Raw genomic sequence first — 15013 nt, forward strand, 5'->3', positions numbered from 1 at the left:
TCTGCTCAGTGAGGGATGCAGTTTAAAATGAACCCAATGAGCAGAAACAGTGGGTCTCAATAATCAGATATCGGCCCTGGTTCAGCCATGTTCAAATTGTGAAGTAAGGTGAAGAAAAAGTACTGTATTTGTTAAAAATGACTTAGATAACCGCAATTGATTATTTGTTAATGTCACGTAATGGACAGTCTTGATGCTGTTTGGGGGGAAGCGTTTCAGTGACAAGGCTCTCATTGACCTCCTCAGGATTTGATCGCTACTTCATCAGCCGAACACTGGAGAACAACAGGAGAAATATCTGGTTTGCCGAGTTTTGGGAAAACAATTTCAATTGCAAACTCAGCCGACATCCCTTGAAGAAAGGCTCGGGAATAAAAAAGTGCACAAGTAAGAAATCCCTTTTCTTTCCCTTTGGCAAAACACCACTCTGCAGCGTTGCACAAAAAGAGGTTGGAGGAGAAAGGAAAACACACAGGCAAGCCTGAGAGAGTTGCCAAATCCAGTGTGACAGATTTGGCCCGCAGTTCTATGATCTCTGGTAACACAGTGCTCCGTTTTCAAACTGCCAAGTGATTATTCATACGTTCACCAAGCCTCTTTAATCTTGCAGCTAACCAGTGCTGAACACTATCTCTCCCACACTTCTTACACAGTGGGTCACATCAGATCAGGCCTTCCATAGGGATGGAGGCTGAGGCCCCATGCATTCATTACAGATGACTGTGACAAGCAAACACGCCCCGTAGCTACAGCAGGCGGCCACATAGCCGCTTTGATCCGAGGCTGACCAACCAGTTTGGCCAGCTGCCTGATATACTCCCCACAACTACACATTTCAATCTGTGTTTGTGTGTGTTTGAGTGTGTGTGCATGTGTGCGTGTGTGCGTGTGTGCGTGTGTGTGTGGTGTGTGTGTAAGATTGTGGGTGTGGGTGTGGGTGTATGTGTGCGTACGTGTGTTTTGAGAAAATGTGTGTGTTCATAAGATTTCTCTAGAGGACTGATGCTCCGTAAGAATGATTAAAGTGCCGCCATGCCCTCACTGCTCCAGTGAAGACTGGGACCTTACAGACTCCAGCTGTGCAGTGGCATATATTCCCCTGCTTTCCTCTCAGATACGATCAGATTTACTCAAACATGTTTGCCGTGTATTCTCACGTTCACATTTACATTTCTCCTTTTTGATATTAATGGCAGTGTAATCAAACACTTAGGCTGAATCCCATTTCTCCCGCTACCCCTTCGTCTTTCCCCTTCCCCTCCGTTTTGCGCGTTCATGTGGAGGGGTAGGGCTGTCCCAATTCACGTTAAGACAGAGGGGTAGGGGAAGGGGAAGCGCTTTCTACCGCTCCAAACGAAGATTTTCCGAGGGCACACTTCAAACGGAGGGGTAGACTGATTTCCCTCAATGCATTTAGAACCCGTGATCATTAAAGAACAAACATCGCGCGAGTCCATTTAAAAATGTCGGAAACAGCAGGGAAAGCATCACACAAATGAAAGTATTTTCTTTGTAATTCATGATTTTAAAACTTGTTTGATGAAATGTTGCATTGTGTAAATAACAGCTGCAGGCGCCATGTTTGTTTATATCTGGTGAGTGACAGCTGTCGCTCTCCGGTAACGTAACAGCTGACGCTTCGTACTGATGACGTACGTAATTGTTGAAGTGCTATCCCAATTCGAAGGGCTAGCGTTTCAACCCCTTCCGCTACCGCTCCGTTTGAAAAAGCGAAGGCGAAGGGGTAGGGGTAAGGGTAGGGGTAGAGATGAGAAATGGGATTGGGCCTTAAAATGGTTTATCCAGAGTATCCAGCTAAAACATAAATATGTTGCTTGGAACAGCATAATAGATTTGACAAAGGACATTTAATTAAGCAATGTAAATAAGCAGTATTGGCATTTTACTGATGCTGTAAAATAGACGGAATGAAAATCTTCATTCCCAGCAATAGTTACTAATTTGAGCAGCTGCTGTTTGTCCCCTTGGAAGTAAAATAGACAAAACACACATTTCTCTATGCAAGTAGACTTGCTGTCAGTCAACACTGGTAAATGACAACCTCTACTTACTGAGTTTGAACCGTGTGGTTGCTCTTATTAACACTTCCATTGTGTCACTACAGCAAAATTAATTAGCTGGCTAATTTTGTGCATTAATCGCACAGTACAGTGGGAAATCATTAGGAAACTCAATGGTATTTCTGGGCTAATTACAGGTGATTACTTGTTATCTCTCTATTCACCTTGTTAATTAGAGCAAATACAAAAGGCAGTTAATGGCCATGTTGTGTTCCTGACCATGAACAGGCAGAAACAGAGATGGAGATATGGCCTCTTTTTCCTGAAATACCTGTTCCCCACCAGGTATATCATACGTGTGGTCAAACAGAAAGTTCAACAAAAGTCTTACCCTACAATTCAGTAGAGGTCATATTCGTTTCAGTTCCTAATGTTAAAATATCAGAACTTAATCATTGTTGAAGGCTGACTTCAAGAAACGCCATTATTGTTTTTCTTTGGCTTTAATAATTCCATTGCTTTGAAGACTGAAGAGATTAGGGAAATACTGGATATATTCAATCACAATGCTTAATGTACAAATGTGTTTTTAGCTATGGTTTCCTTTGAAGGTAATGACAAGAAGCTTGAACCAAGAGTGCCACTGCACTTCAGCATCACAGAAGTTTACAAAGTTTACAATAGGCATTTACGTTATTTATGTTGTTGTCTGGCCCTTCAGAAAACACCGTCACCTACTTGTCAGTTTGATTCACATGCCCCGTATAACCGTCTGATGGCAAATAGTCACAGAATGTTGATACATTTAGTAAGAAACAGTTGTCTAACTTTATATTCAGGCCAACTTTAAATAACAATGTGTAAACACTGTTATGAATGTGGAATATGAATGGGCATGGATTTGATGTTAAAGGTCTGCAAAACATTTGTAAGATAGCTTCTGAAAGACTGTGGGCTATTATGAAATGGACTATTTGAATAAAATTAGCAACTACAGACACAAAATCCCAGTAATAAGTCAGTAATATAAAATATATCTTTGTTATTACATGATGAGATTTGTATCATTATTTTATTATGAAAATAGCCATGTTTTCCCTTTATGTGGTTTTGGTCAGAAAAATTACCTATTTAAATGTTCACATCACACACAAAAAAACAACAAAATTGGATGTTTTGCCTTCAGAGATATGTGTGTGGAAAAGAGGTTTTACTCAGAGCTGTAAACGTACGTATGGCAAATCCTAGGTCAATTCTGTCCCTGGAGGGATGGAGTAATTAAATGTTCTCATATAAAATATTAGTAGTATATGTAATTTAATATTAGTGTAATAGAAACAACAACAACTCTAGTACATGCATATTCATACAAAACGTCAATTATGATGTAGTGTGACCTTTGTCAACATTTTCACAGTTTAGGAATGATAAATGTCAGGAATTTGGTATTTGACAGTTGGCAAATAGAAAACTAAAGAAGGTTGTTGGCCATATTGTGACAACAGGTTATTGGCAAAGACAACCTACCCATGCATGAGCTTCCCCAGCAAATGAATCCAAACTCTTACTGCAGACAGTGGTGTTCAAGACTAATCCGTCACAAAATCATCCAAATGCCCAATTCCTCTGCCAGTCCACATACAGAGGCACAATGTGACATTTTGATGAGCTTGTTTCTACGTAGCTTGTGACAAACAGTGCTTCATGTGAGTGTCAAGAGCTGAAAAGTGCTCTACTAAATCAGAACTGCAGCTCGCCCTTAAGATCACTAAAATAACAAATAGAGCCATCACTGAATTAAACTATTGACCAAAACCAACATTTGGGCAAATTGTTAGATATTTCTTCTACCTTAAGTTGCTCGTTATTATTCAAAGTAAGAAAGTCAGCTCCATGATTGACATGCCTGTGCATCAGCCATTATCTTTCTTCAAATCTATTCATGTTATGGCATGCTGGGGGGTTTCCCAGGAAGCCTTGGGCATTGGACAATGTTTTGTTGTTTAAGCATTTAGGTTCAATATCCCTTTTGTGTCTAGTACAGGGGTGTCAAACTCATTTTAGTTAAGGGGCCACATACTGCCCACTTTGATCTCAAGTGGGCCAGACCAGTAAAATCATACCATAATAACGCATACAGAACGACAACATTTCTCTATGCTTGTACTCATAAACCTCCATATTGTCAGGAGACATTATGATTCCCAACACTTGAAATGTATTAAGAAAAACAAGTGCAATTTCACCAATACTGTGCTTCAGTTTATCATTTACATTTAAAAATGTGTCCAAGTCCGACGAGGCAAATTTGTCCTTTAAATCCTGATGTAAGTCAATTATCTCTAAGCTGTATGTCGATGTGCAGATCCTCAGCCTTAACTGTAAATGCTGAGAAAAAAACTGCAAACTCGGTCACATGCTTACCAAAGACCTGAAACGGCTGCTCAAACTCCCGCAACAATTCCGTAATTTTGTCTCTGTAGCGACTCATGTCTGTCAGCAGTAACTCCAGTCATTTGCACATTTCTTATATGAGGGGAATGAGCAACGGCACCACTTGACAGCTGTCTCCCACAAAGTCATCTTCAACTTAAAAAGCAGCTGCTTTTATAGAAATGCAATTTATGTCTTTTTGGTAATTATCCTACTTAGCAATGTCATCCGGCGGGCTGAGCTGGACCCTCTGGTGTGCCGGATCCGGCCCACGGGCCGTATGTTTGACACCCCAGAATGTGTGTGTTATGTCTGATGTTAGCGTGTGTAATTGGTATAATTTCGTCTGTGTTTATGCTGTTTTATGCATTATGTTAGTTTAGCATTATCTTTCTACCTCTGATGTGTCCGTCAGTGTGAATGTTGACCTGGCCTCTGGTTGTTCCATTGAGTTTTTAGTTTTCCTATGTGTGTTTCCTGTTTGTCAAGCTTCGAGAAAAAAACTTTTAAGCCAAAGACAGCCAGTCTCGCTACAATATGTTCTGTTTGCAACATAGGACTTAGATTTAATTAAGGAGTCGTTTCATTTACTACACTTTTTTTAAAGTGATCGCCATATTCTTTTGTCACCCTACTGATTCACTCACCAAGCTGACTGATCCCACCTATCACTCAGGGAAATACTTGCATGTAGGAGGAGGCATATATGCAGGATCTAGCGAGACAAAAAGCCTGTTTACAGATACGTACAGATAGATAATTGTATTGATTGAACAGATACAATATAGATAATCATCTCTATGTGGATATCTAGTTCACATTCAAGTCAATCGCTCAATTTGATGCTATTGTGCCACAAATTTGTGTGTGAGGTTTACTCAGTGCTTTAACTTGCTGCTTTAGAATTCTCAGAAAACAGTTCTGTTGAGAGCAGCCAAAGAGCATCAAAATGGGAGTGTGTTGTGTTTTTTTTTTGTTATGGCAGAGGACATTTCATTTTTATTTTGAGAGTACCTGAAATGTACATTGTGAGCGAAGTGCATTGTTGTGGTGCTATTTGTTCAAATAGAAAAATAGAAACAGAAAAATGTTAAAGGATGGCAGGTTTGTGAAAGTCACAGCTCATGCTTTGTTTGAATTTCCTTGAATGTCCATAAACATTAACATAAAACCCAAATCTACAATCAATGACCTCTCTCCTTCCTGTTAAAGAAGGTCACCGTCATCAGCCAGTAACAAGAGACTTTTGATGGAATGGAATTTAAGTGCCATGTTTAATGTTGCGTATGATGTTTTGTACAAGTGCCTCATAGTTATTGCAAAAAGAATTGAAAACAAAAACCTGGGCTTCTCTCATTAGTTGTGTCAAATTGGAAGTTTAGGAAACATGACCCTGACCAGTGGCACTCAAGCATTCGGTTAATGAGCTCCATTAGCCCTTGGGAAGGTAATTACGTTTTTAGAAATAAGCACAAGTCTATAGATCAAAAGGAGCTGAGGGCCAAAGTTGTTAAATGTCTTTCAGAGCAAAGTCTAATTAGAGTGTTTGGGTCATCAGCGAGGAAACGTTATTTTACTCAATCCATCTCTCTTTTTGGCGTGGGTGTTAAACACTATACACATAGCCAATGAACAATGAATTTGTTTTATTGGAGAAAATCTCCAAAGTTGAACATAATGTTTTATATATAACATTACTATTAGTGGAAATCATGCATTACTTTCTCATTAAGTGACTGAATGTCTACACACTACTTGCATTCCCTATTCCATTCCCTCAGATCTCCCAACGGTTGAATCTGAATTTTGGATCTGCTTGTTGTCAAAATACAACCCAAACTCAATTGGAATTTCTCACTGCATGGGCAGTACGCCAACCAGTCAGCTGTTTTTTTTTTGTGGAGAGCAGAAGACATGAAGGAACTTCTTGGGGGTCCTTGGGGGTCTTCATGTGTGCCTGAAGATCAAAGAGGCAGAGAGCAAATGTGTGACAAGACCTGTCTCTGTATCTAGGAAGGCTTTGTGATGGATATTGATTGGAGCATATGGAGATGGGAGCATGTGGAAGAAGACATTCTCACATTTCCACAGAGAAATGTTGCAGGTTGTTTTAAAAAGAACTCTAAGCATCTTCTGCATGTTTTCTGAGAGTTACCGGTGATATAGTTTGACGTAAGTAGGGCGATTCTGAGAAACCAGTATTTGAATCTCAATTCAATTCAATAATAAATCAATTGGAGTTAGAACATTGACGCTGTCTTTGAATTGGGACAGCTACTGTTCAATATCTGAGGGGATTTGGCGTTAATGGAAAGATGAAAGAATATGTTGTATGAGGATCTCAGCTCAGGGATGAGAGGATGGATCAGTGGCAAAGGTAGTAGCAAAGCCTCGCCACTCTGCAGCCATCTTGGTAATGCCCCCGGCTCCTATCCAAATAAATGGGGAGAGATCTGTAACTTCACGTATTATGGTCAAACAAACACATCCGACATAAACAGCAAAAAAACATTTTCCCCAACTGCTCAAATAAGGTGTTGACTTGCTCACTGCGGATGCACAAAATTCTGCAACTCTATTGCTCTGGTTATGGTGGAAATAAAAATAATGTTCAGGTGGGGCCAGTTGAGCTGTTTCCAACAATGTGATTGGCTCTGTATAGTACAGCGCAGGACTTCAAGTTACAAACCCTATTTTTAGATTTGCTGGGACAAAAAAGGGAGAAAAATGATCAAAAGTAGTCAACTGGTCTACCATGTGGTGCTGCAGTGGGCACTCAAAAGAGAGCCCCTGCCTCTGATAATTGACTAAGGGCACTGCATGGGGTGCTACTTCAGAGACCAGAAGGACTGAAAGGTAAAACACAGACTGTACAACAGTTATTTTCTACAGTTTCCTTTCAGTTCTTGAGGTAAACAGACGCAGATGCGTCTCTGCAGGGACCCCTCCCATGTTGTCAGACCCTCGTAATAACATTTACGAGCCTCTCAGTGGCTAAAAGAAGCTATTTTCTTTGACGTGCATGCTTGCTCCAAACCTTCTAAGTTGAGCTTTGCTATACATCACTATCAGTAAGCTTAGGTTAAGACCAACTAGTTACCTACAATAAATTACCTATTTAATGAGAATAAGAAATAAGATACTCATATTTGTATTGATGACAGCCAGCTACTTTTATGTAATTTTTTGTTATAAAGGCAGAATTAGTTTAAAAGGGAAAACAATTTAATTAGTATTGAAGTGGTATTCCAGTAGTCTACAGCATATTTAGTATTTAGACATAGGCCTACTACTGTGTAATCTTGTTTGGAGACAGGCTGACAGGTAATGTGAATCATTATAATGTTACTTGTTTAAATAGCTCTTCGAAATTAAATGTTTAAAAGGAAAATAGAGTTAAAATCTGAGTGCTTGTATTTATGAAGAACAAACATGACAGGATGCATGGAGACTCGTTTTATAATAGAATCGTTAGCCCATGAATCATGATCAAGTTGAATCGTGAGGCCATTGAAGATGCACACTTGTACAGAATAGAGATCTTAAAGGACTTATTGCACACAAGGGCATTTCTCTACTAATTATTTTATTTTGTAGATTACATTGAAGTTTCTGTAGTTCGTTTACTTACTCTTCCAAAACAGGACAAACCAACTTCTGAGACTGTGTACCGGTATCATGATCTTGTGCATACACTATCTTACCACCGCCACTTCATTTCTCAGGAGAGGTTCAGTTTTGCAGTCTGATGAATCAGGTAGTCTGGGGACATGCAAGTATCCTCATGAAATGAGAAATTATAACAGAAGGACCCTTTTACATAGCATGACAAGTGAAAGTGAGATAAATTGCACTACATTGACTTCTTAGTCGTCTTGTTATTGCGTGTCAGCTTCAGCCCAATTGAGATACAGATGCTTAACCATAGACCATCACTGGGTAAAATGTGTTGTGTTGAAATTATTCTAGTAGGTAAATGATAAAGATAATTTAAAAATGTACCGTAACTGTAAATAATGTCTTGGTAATCAGGGCATCACAAAGGGACAAATGTCCTCTCATAGCAGGCTACTGTGGATTATCAAGAGCATTTTGTTCACCAAGAAATGCAATCATACTCAACCTCTTTCTTCAGCGGAATAGTCAATTTAGCAATTCCACTAGCTTTTGGCAGCAAAGGTAGACCTAATATAGTATTTGTGTAAAGAGACATAATCAACTCTGCATACAGGACGACAGCCCTGAGAAGTTGTGTGAGATAGTATTCGGCCCCTCTAAATCCCTCAATATGTCAAAAAGAAATTACTCTTTACCATTGATTCCATGCCGGAGGAGAACATGAATATGATTTTCCCTTCATTCTTTTCTTTGAAAAAATCTTTATGTACAGTCTGCATATGAAAAAAACCATTTCACAACACAGTGTTGAATTCAGAGGAAGCCGTAATCAGTTTAATTGCATTAAACACAAAAGTAACATAATGACACAGCTCTGATACAGGTGATCAACATTGGTTGATTGAATGATTGTTTTCTGAGGAGCTTATGCTGACTTGATTAGCAGTAATGTTTTCTGTACCATTTCTATATAGTACCATTACCATATATGTTCAGCAGTGTGAAGCAGAATGATCTATAAGACAGCAACACTTTACAACCACTATTATGTGGAATTAATATGAGTGCCCAAAAGGTGACCACACACATAAAGCAAGTTTATTTGGCCTTTTGACATTAGTATGAAACTTGCAGTAAGATATAGGTGCCAGAACCATTACACCCTCTGTCAGAGGTTATGCCTTCAACGTTTTCTGCATCCAAGTTACCCCAATGGCAAGGCTGCCCTTAATCTGAATAGATTTCTCTTTTGGCGAGAAGCTTGCCAAGGGACTGCGTGGGCGTGCTCTGACTTGAGGATGAGACACAGTGGCATGCAGGAGAGATATCACTCCGGCCTCCCCTCCCAGGCACCCCTGCTGCCCTCTGGCTGCAGTCACACGGTGACAATATTTGTGTGTCCATCCGAAGTGCTTGTGGCACACAATTACACTGCTATAGCCTGGGTTCTTTATTTCACGTTTTTAAAGATGCATGGCTTGTCAGGATGTTTCTTTGCCTTTGGTGAGCCTTAGCAAGCAGAGATATACTGTGGTTGAAAGGCAAACTGAAAGTGAGGCAGTGGACATTTGTTTTGCAAGCAGCTTGTGGTTTAGCATCAACAGATATACTAACACGAATAGTAAGACAGGTGACAGAAACATACATAGTTATTCAAACATTTACACACACACACACAATATTATCAACACATTCTCTTCCAACTCTTGTTTGCATGGTTATTAAGACCAGTTAAACTAATGTTCATCATGCATATCAAATTTAGATTTTTTTTTGTGTTGTGGAGCCTTTGCTTTTTAGCTTTTTTATCATTAATCATCTATTACTTGTTGGAATTTCATCACTACCAAGGTTTATGCAACAACACTGGATTTTACAAAACAGCTAAATCCACACATCAGAAGTAATGATGTTTCAGTATAATAATTAAACAGACATGAGACTTCATTGAATATTCATTGTCTATTTTCAGACTTTCATGACTATCATTTAATTATTTATTGATTCTGAAGTGGTGGTTTGTTATGATGGTATATATACACTTCTTGAGCCCATCAATTTCATTGATGCACCGCCTGTTGGAACTTCCGAAAGTCTGCAAGCCAGGACCAAGCACTTATTTTAGGCCATATTCCATACAACAAGCAAAGCTTGCAAGGGTGCCAAGGAGGTGCCTCGTTTTGGTGTGTCTGATTCAAAACGTAAGAGTTTCAGTTAAGTTGTGCAATAAGGCGCAGTTTAGCAATTTCATGAACATTTTAAAATCTCAGTGTGAAAAGATTGCGCCTCGCGCTAACTCCCACACCAGGATGGTGGCCCTAGGACTTCCAGAGGTCTTGGGTGAGGGTGTGAAGAACACGGCAAAACAAGGTGATATCCAGTGAACTTAAGTGAGAATTTATTTACAGTGCAAAAACAATGATGACAAAACAGTGCAGTGACAAAACGCCAGCAAACACACTCTAAACAGACAAACTAACAAACAAAAACCAATTACTAATGCACAATTCTCCTTCACAATCAAAATCACTTCTACTTGCTTTTCAGTCTACCTGCTCTCCAGACTCCCACCCAGAAGTGAGAAAATCTTGAGCTTAAATAAAGCCTTCCAATTATCTTCATTGGAACATACCATCTACAATAGGGTACTAAACAGTCCGTTTACATACAAGTAAACATGATACACAATGACATTACCCCTGCACAAATCATTCCCTTTCCCCCATCCCAATTACACAATTATCTCAGCATTTAATCATGCAATTGTCCAGAGCTCAGGTTTCTTGGGGGACGGAAAGTTTGCGGGACCAGGAAGTGTGTGTGATGTCAATGCTTGTTGGTGTGGTGCGACAATGTATGGATTAACAGCGTGAAATGAGTTATGGAGCGGATACAACTGGTACCAAGCTGATCGCTATGATGGTGCATGGTAACTGGGTGAGTAACAGAGCGATTTGTGAAATATGATCGTGCTGTGTTGGAATGGATACACGGTTGCCGGCACCGTGCAACATTCCAAAGTAACCGGGTTGTGTATGGATGCGTGTGTGCGTGTTTCCGTGTGGCAGAGAAGTAGCGTTCAGTTTAAATGTCGCGGGTGGTGTCAGGTGCGTTAGGGAAAAGGAGGGGCTGCCTTTTCACACTCAGATAACCATGTCTAATCTCTGTGTAGTTTAAATCTGAAACATGATGAATTTATCGATAACAGATGTCAGCAAAGTGTGTCCTAGAAATGTGCAGGAGAGAAACACTGACTGCACAGTCATGGAATTGCCAGTCAAGACAATATTTTAAGGAAGGGATACATGTATGTTATGCAGTTCAGCAAAATTAAGCCACCATTCATAAGTACAATGTATACATTTATCAAATAACATTTGATAAAGGGCATAAACCAAGTAAGGCACCAAGGTAAGATTTTTTTTTTGTAGTTTATCATACTCATTTTGAACCACTGAGTTTTCATTTCCCCATTATAATAAAGCCTAGCGTAACTGTAGGCCGTGGCAAAACAGATTATTGTAAGATTTGGAGAGAAGGAGCATAGGCAAGTCATTTCAGAAATAAGATCAGTGCCAACAAATATCAATTTATTTTTTTACTCCACATCAAATAGATTTTGATGACTGTAGTGGACACTGATGTGATGAAGGTGACATACGTCGCAGAGAGCCTGCACATATGCATTAGTACTGCTCGTCCCTACAGAAATGTGTGGAGCTGCTGTGGAGGTTTGACCTGTTCTGGGCTGTTGTTAGTTCAAAACTAAATATTTCGTTATTTCACAGTCACAATTTGGCAATTTAATATTTTCACAAAATGCACTGGTGTCTGCCTCATGCCTCCCAAACCAAGGTAAGTGTCCTTGAACAAAGCAGCACTTATCATCCCATCCCATGTGCCCTTTAGGGTCCCTTATCTTTCAGTCTTCTGACTCACAGTATCAAGGTCATTATTAAGCGCCAGTTATGTTGTTATGTGTTAAATATGCAACCAACACCAGAGACCAAAATTAAGTTTGGCAGAGGAGGGACCCTTTACAGTTGATTTCATCTAATGATGACATATAGTCTCCTTATCAGAGCCTTTGACATCTGGCCAGCATTTATGGGTGATGGGGCAAGGAGTTAATTGATGCCTTCAATGAGCAATTAAGATGTTATACGACCAACTAGAACCATCTCAGCAGTAATAAACATACACATGTCACCAATGATTATATCAACTTCAGCAAGATAATTTATCTCTGTCTCTTTCCTCCCTTGTCTGTCTCGCTCTGTCTTTCTCTTTCTCGTTGCTCTCTCTGTCTTTCTCTCTCTCCTCTCTATCCCTGTCTTTCTCTCGCTCTTTCATCTCTCTCTACTTCTCTTCTTCTCAGCCCATGTGTTTGAATGCTTAATTTTATCCTCATCTTCAGCTTGTGAAAGTCCTGGACCACACCCCTTCAACATAAAAGCATATGATGGACTCAACAATTGTAATAATATAACCAACAAAAAAGACAGCAACACTTTACAACCACTATGATGTGCAGATTTAATAAGAATGCCCTAAAAGTGACCACTCATGTAACGGTAGTTTAATTTGGCCTTTTGACTTTGAAATGAAACTTGAAGTAAGATATAGGTGCCAGAACCATTGGACCCTCTGTCATAGCTTATGCCTCCAACATTTTCTGCATCCAAGGTAGGCTACCCCAATGGCAAGGCTGCCCTTAATCTGAATAGATTTCTCTTTAGGCGAGGAGCTTGCCAAGGGACTGCGTGGGCGTGCTCTGACTTGAGGATGAGACACAGTGGCATGCAGGAGAGATATCACTCCGGCTTCCCCTCCCAGGCACCCCTGCTGCCCTCTGGCTGCAGTCACACGGTGACAATATTTGTGTGTCCATCCGAAGTGCTTGTGGCATACAATTACACTGCTATAGCCTGGGTTCTTTATTTCACGTTTTTAAAGATGCATGGCTTGTCAGGATGTGACTTTGCCTTTGGTGAGCCTTGGCAAGCAGAGATATACTGTGGTTGAAAGGCAAACTGAAAGTGAGGCATTGGACATTTGTTTTGCAAGCAGCTTGTGGTTCAGGACCAGAGGTGTTGTCTTAAAAAATTATGCATCGGTAGAGGTATACAAACAAATATATTGAGATAGGTGAAAGATATATACATAATTACTCAAACATTTACACACAAACAACATATCAACTCTTTCAACACTTGTTTACATGGTTATTACGATATTTTAAGATAATATTAATCGTGCTTATCACATTTTTTAATTCTTGCGTTGTGGTAGCATTTCTTTTCAGCATTTAACTTGTATTTTCTATTTCTTGTTGTAATTGTATCAATACCAAGGTTAATGCAACAACACTTCCAGGATGTTGGAGTTTACAAAACAGCTAAATCCACACATGTATGATGATGTTTCAGTAGAATAATTAAACAGACATAAAACTTTATTGAATCTTCGTTGTATCATTTTTTTTTTTCAGATTTGCAATGTTATAATTATGTATTGATTCTGAGGTGTAAGTATGTTATGTTGGTACATACACTTCTTGGGCCCATAAAATCCATTGTCTGTTGGAACGTGCAGAGTCTGCACACAAGGACCAAGCACTTATGTCATTACTGGGCTAAGCCATTTTTGTAATTCCATACCACGCACAAAGCTTTCAAGGGTGCACTCTTGCCGCGTTAAAGTTGTGCAAGGCAGTTTACCAATTTCCTTAAATGTTTTATATCTCGGGCAACCATGTCTAGTCTCTGTGCCGTTTATGTCTAAAACATGATGAATTTAATGATTACAGATGTCAGCAAAGTGTGTGACTGACCGCTCAGTTATGAAAATTGACAGCTTATTAAAGTCAACACACAATATTTTTCAGACAGGATATTTGTAGGTTATGCAGGTAGGCAAAAATGATCCACCATTCTCAAGAACAATGTATAAATGAATCAAATATAATTTGGTAAATAACCAACAAAAAGTAAGATTTTGTTTTCTATTTTATTACATCATAATAGTTTGAATCTCTGATTCTGCCGATTCAGTTGGCACCAGATCAGTTGTTACGTGTTAGAAATGCAACCAACCTCAGAGACCAAAATTAAGTTTGGCAGAGGAGGAACCCTTTACAGTTGATTTCATCTAATGATGACATATAGTCTCCCTATCAGAGCCTTTGACATCTGGCCAGCATTTATGGGTGATGGGGCAAGGAGTTAATTGAAGCCTTCGCTGAGCAATTAAGATGTTATAAGACCAACTAGAACCATCTCAGCAGTAATAAGCATACACCTGTCACCAATGATTATATCAACTTCAGCAAGATAATTAATCTTGCGCTATCTCTGTCTCTTTCTCTCTTGTCTCTCTTACTCTGTCTCTCTTACTCTTACTCTTTTGTTTCCCTCTATCTCTGTCTTTCTCTCCCATCTCTCTCTCTCTCTCTCCCATCTCTCTCTCTCTCTCTCTCATCTCTCTTTCACTCTCTCTCTGTCTTTCTCTCTCGCTAATCTTCTCCTCTTCTTCTTTCTTGCCCATGTGTTTGCATGCCTTCCCATTTCATCCTGCTCTTTATCTTGTAAAAGTACTGGACCACATCTTTAACATGAAAGCATATGATTACATGAATATGTATTTGAGATCTCTCTTAAAGGTGGACATATTTAAGGAAGACTGTTAACAAAAGTTTCAACTATCTCAAGACATGTCCAAGTGAGAACGTGGGACTTAAGAAATTAGAATCGATTTATTCCTCCACAGCAGTTTTAACATTTTCCTTCAAGCTAATTGTATGTGGCAGCCTCCAATAAAGTTAACGAAAGGTGAATTCACAAAGGGAGTAGTAACTTTAGGGGTGTTTGGTTTTCTGCCACTAATTAGTCCTCATTTTGAGGTTATTGCTGTCTAATAGAACAAAATACAAATCAGACATT

The 15013-nt window shown here is 39.4% G+C and overlaps 1 protein-coding gene across 1 annotated transcript in view; it reads left to right on the plus strand.

The window, feature by feature from the left end:
• The window catches only part of LOC308371373 (metabotropic glutamate receptor 4-like), a 175990-nt gene that overhangs the window by 126560 nt on the left and 34417 nt on the right, over positions 1-15013 (plus strand). The window contains exon 6 of the mRNA XM_080846240.1: positions 247-387. Within this exon, the coding sequence (XP_080702366.1) occupies positions 247-387 (141 nt within the window). The remainder of the gene's footprint in view (positions 1-246; positions 388-15013) is intronic.

Source organism: Sprattus sprattus (assembly GCF_963457725.1).
Source record: "Sprattus sprattus genome assembly, chromosome: 10".
Taxonomy (NCBI): domain Eukaryota; kingdom Metazoa; phylum Chordata; class Actinopteri; order Clupeiformes; family Clupeidae; genus Sprattus; species Sprattus sprattus.